General features: G+C 38.2%; 1 protein-coding gene across 2 annotated transcripts in view; it reads right to left on the minus strand.

The window, feature by feature from the left end:
* ints14 (integrator complex subunit 14) overlaps nt 1-4,560 on the minus strand; it is a 28,369-nt gene that overhangs the window by 2,808 nt on the left and 21,001 nt on the right. Inside the window, exons 1-7 of one of the 2 annotated variants that reach the window (XM_007249162.4) lie at nt 3,595-3,748; nt 2,381-2,657; nt 2,111-2,218; nt 1,644-1,799; nt 1,377-1,495; nt 1,109-1,251; nt 15-107 (exon numbers count right to left, since the gene is read on the minus strand). In XM_007249162.4, the coding sequence (XP_007249224.1) occupies nt 15-107; nt 1,109-1,251; nt 1,377-1,495; nt 1,644-1,799; nt 2,111-2,218; nt 2,381-2,602 (841 nt within the window). In that variant the 5' untranslated portion in view covers nt 2,603-2,657; nt 3,595-3,748. Of the gene's footprint in view, nt 1-14; nt 108-1,108; nt 1,252-1,376; nt 1,496-1,643; nt 1,800-2,110; nt 2,219-2,380; nt 2,658-3,594; nt 3,749-4,560 lie in introns of those variants that run through there. The other variant, XM_022679665.2, reaches the window with a different exon arrangement.

The raw sequence follows: 4,560 nt of genomic DNA on the forward strand, positions 1-4,560 counted from the left end.
AACAGAAAGGGAACCTTTGTTAACAGCGATTGGGAGGACCAGGTGTCTGGACAGGACTGGAGGACTGGCGATGTCTCCGATCTCAATGAAGCCCACTATCTCCAACTCTGAAACAAAAATAACATGTCAAATCTGGTTCTTAGTTCTTGTGTGGAGGATAATCGTGTGGAATCTTAGAATAATATAATCTGTTCTTAGATTAATTTTTACAAGCAATTAAGACAATTTATTACATTATTTTTATGCAAATACTAAAATAAGAGTCTCAGCCCTTTTTCTGCAATCTAAAGCCAAACACTGAGTTGTGTTTACATGCACTTCATAATTTGATTACTGTTGATGTCAGTTATCCGCTTAAATGCGTTTACATGATCTTGGATAATCAGATAATGGGAAAACTCAAAGGAGGTCAAGAAATGGATTGATGCTTTGATTGCAACCAGGCAATAATCTTACAATATGATGTGGTGTAAAAATTATGTAAAACCCAAACTTAACACTGTCAAGTTATCAAGTTAAGCTGTTGCAAAACATCAGCTAGATTCTGCCGTCATCAGCTGTTTTGTTGCCATCTCATGGGTGCATGGGCTTATTTCTGGTTCCATGGTCTGTTTTTACACATGTACAGACTGAGAAATCCAACAATACATATTAGAAGTGTACTTTCACTAAGACATACGATTACAATCTTAATCTGATCTAAGAAATCAGAGAATGCTGTTTACATGACTTTTCTTAAAAAATCAGTTTAACTGCAGAAATAAAACTGAACAGGACACACACTGTTTGCTCCTAAGTGCATCCTGTCTCCGTTTATGCACCTCCTCAGAAATTAACGCAAACATTATTGGGGCAGTGCAGGCACTCAGCAGGATCAAATTACCAGAAAGTTTAAAGAATGGCCTTGTGACCAAGTCCACAAGAGTTCTTGCTACTGTGGCAAGTGGAAGACTTTAGTTAAAGACCTAAGTAACATTCATAGCACACAGGTTAAAAAGCCCACTGCCTCCTAAAGTAGGTCAAAATATGACATTGAACATTACAATTTCTTATATATAATTCGCACACTACATTTGATGATTACTTATTTCTTCTCTTCTTTAAGTACCTGTGAGCACAGACTTTGGTATTGGATCAACTTCCTCATCCAGCAGCACAGGTTCTGGCCTTGGAAAGACCTGCACATCTGAGGCCAGGTTCCCACAGCGAAGCACAGCGTGAAAGGGAGTGTATGCCTGGTCAATAAGCTTCCTGCCAACACACAAGCAAACATAATCACCAGCACATCCCACACACATTATTAACATAACAAGGACCACAGTATAAGAAACAAAGCAGTGCAACTTATCAACAGGTGGAGCAGCAAGTTCACACACCCAAACATTGCTTGAACACTCTTCAGACACAGTGGACCATCCATAGTAAAGATCTGTCCGTCTCCACCACTTAACGCGAGCAGCTGCTCCAAATTGTCCATTGCATCAGTGGCTTGGAGCTGCAATTAAAAAATATATATATACAAATATGACTTATTATTAATTTTTAATTAAATATACAAAAGAAGATCAGGCTGTTCTAGTAAATAATGAAACAGTACAGATTATTAATTATATAGTATTGTATTATTTAAACATAATAAGCACCTCCTCTGCATTGGCAATGCACATGATGTACATTTTAGATGAGAAAGGGAAGGGAAGGGGGAACTTCTTGTCTTCTCCACGTTGCTTCATTGTGGCCAGGGAGTGGCGCAAAGAACCACGGCCAATGCCCAGAGCACCATCAGTAACCAGCACCACCTACAGGCCAACAAAGAAAGCATGAAAACCAGATCAGAACTGACCTGATAAACAGAGTGGGTGCACCTCTAGAGACAGTAACTCATCCCAGATTGAGATAAAAGAACCTTTATTCAGTTATTGCATCTTAGTGCTGAGTTCACATGTGCTGATCTTTATCTCAGTAAATCATTGCATTATTTTTCAGGTATTCCCAGATAGCTAATTTGAGTCAAATGTTAGATGAAAACAAAAATTGTGCCTTTCCTTCCCATGTGATTTTGAAAAATGTAATTTAATGAAATATTAACTTTATCAAACATATACATTACCTGGCAGGGGCAGGTGCTGCCCCACTCCTGCTGCACAATGTTACTGACTCCCTGCAGGGCAGCCTCTAGGCAGGTTTTATCATAGTCCTCCAGATTGTTCAATGCCTCCTGCAAAACAAATGATTAAGAAAGAGTAACATTAATGGAGTGATGCGCTTAAAACACATTGTACAGTGCAAACAACTCTGTTAGCGTTAAGATAAAATTAAGACAGTATAAAAATATTACCACAGCATGACCGCTGGCAGCATTATGCATATTGATTCATACCTGTAATGTGTTGTAGTCTCTGGTGAATGGTACCATGAGCTCCCAAAGGGAAGAAAACACTACAAGGGCTGTGAACTCTAGCCTGTAATTTGTAGCCATGTGCTCAAACAGCATGGTCAGTCCATGAACAGCTAGATTCTTCCTCTGAAACTCTTCACTGCCCTCCAAAGACACAGGTCGTGTCATGGAGAGCGAAGCATCCATCAGAACCACAGTCGGCATGACGGCTGTGTTCTGCTTCCACTATTAAGAAATTAGGGACGGTCCGGCAGCCCACCTGTAAAAAGAGCAGAAACTCACTTAGCCTTTATCATCAAATAAATTGTATTTGTATAGCGCTTTTACAACTGATGTCGTCACAAAGCAGCTTTACAGAAATGAGATCGCAGAACAGAATGACGCAAAACACTGAACATAAAATAAAGACCCAAGTGAGCATGTAATCAAGGAAAAACTCCCTCAGAGCTGGAGGAGGAAGAAACACTGGGAGGACCAAGACTCACATATAAGGGGTAACGTTACCCATCCTACTACTAACCCACTAAACTGTATTTTCTTTGACAAAAACATAAACTTAAATCTAAATGTAAAACCTGAATTAGTAGGCATAAATTACCTCCTTACAAGTAAATTATCAATTAAAAATACATAGTTGTTTATGTTACAATACCATGACATATCGATTTATTCGTACACCAAAGTTAAATAGCCATACACTAGTCCGTTAGTTAACACATTGCTAAATATTCAAACTGTGTTAAAAATCACAACAACAAAAAAAATTACAACTCCTTCATCCGTTTTAGCACAGTAACGGCAGCTGACCTAACTTCAACTGACATTAGCTACAGTTTCAGTGCAGGTTAGCTACGTAGCTTAGATAACACTAGGCTAGCTAACGAGCACAGCGCTAGAAAATGACAGCAATTGCACGTAAGTTACCGATAAAAAGGTTAAACGCGGCGGAGTTAGGGTTTTTTCGTGTCGGTTTACTGAAAATATCTAAATTTAAACTAAGTTACTAGCGAAGCCTGCGCGCTGCTCCTGATCACCAGTGGTTAAAACACTAAACCACTTATAGACACCACTACTGCTCCCAAAACAGCCGCCTCCATTAACTCTCTACAGACAGGCGGTACTGTTCCTAACAGCGGCTCTTTTTGCTGCACAGGCAGTGAAATTACACAAAACATGAGTAATAAAGCTGACTTTACCCATCATCACAGTTTCACACACACAAAGATCTCCTCCGGCAGAGTTACTGTGCTCTCAGCATCCAGCCCGGCCAGAAACAACTCACACCTTACAATTAGTTCCTAGCGAGGCGCAGAACCAGTCATTAAAATTAGGAGACCACTACCGTTTCTCCGATTTTGCTATTTATATGTATATGTTTGAGTAAAATGAATAAAAAGCAAGTAAAAATTAAGTAAGTTTGTTGCCATTTGAAGCATTTATTTGCAGAAAATGAGAAATGGCTGAAATAAGAAAAAAATGCAGAGCTTTTAGACCGCAAACAATGCAAATAAAACAAGCTTATATTCCAAAAGTTTTAAGAGTTCATAAATCAATATTTGGTGAAATAACTCTGTTTTTTTTTTTATTAAAGTCTTTATGTATCTTGGCATGTTTTCTCCTCCGCAAGTCTTACACACTGCTTTTGGTTAACTTTATGCCACTCCTGGTGCAAAAATATAAGCAGTTCAGCTTGGTTTGATGGCTTGTGATCATCTATCTTCCTCTTGATTATATTCCAAAGGTTTTTTTTTTTTATTTGGTGAAATCAAAGAAATCATGATAATATTTTAAAGTTATTTTCAGCCCATCTCAGCCATTAAAATATTTATTTAAAAACAAAACCATATCACCATAAATAAATAAATAAACAATTAAATAACTAAACAAATTAATAAAGGGTGAGAGACAAAGAGACAAGGAGAAAGAGGCTGAGAGAGACAGAGAAAAGAGGGAGAGAGAGAAGTGAGAAAGAGGAAAGAGGAAGAAAGAGAGAGAGAAAAACGAGAGAGAGAAAGAGAGGGTGAGAGAGAGCGAGTGAAAGAGAGAAAGAAGAGAGAGTGGGGTGAGAGAGAGAGAAAGAGGGAGGGTGAATAAGAGAGAAAGAAAGGGAGAGTGAGAGATATTAAATAATTAAATATATAATTATACTATTATTAATGGTG

The sequence above is a fragment of the Astyanax mexicanus genome, chromosome 9 (assembly GCF_023375975.1).
Source record: "Astyanax mexicanus isolate ESR-SI-001 chromosome 9, AstMex3_surface, whole genome shotgun sequence".
Classification (NCBI taxonomy): domain Eukaryota; kingdom Metazoa; phylum Chordata; class Actinopteri; order Characiformes; family Acestrorhamphidae; genus Astyanax; species Astyanax mexicanus.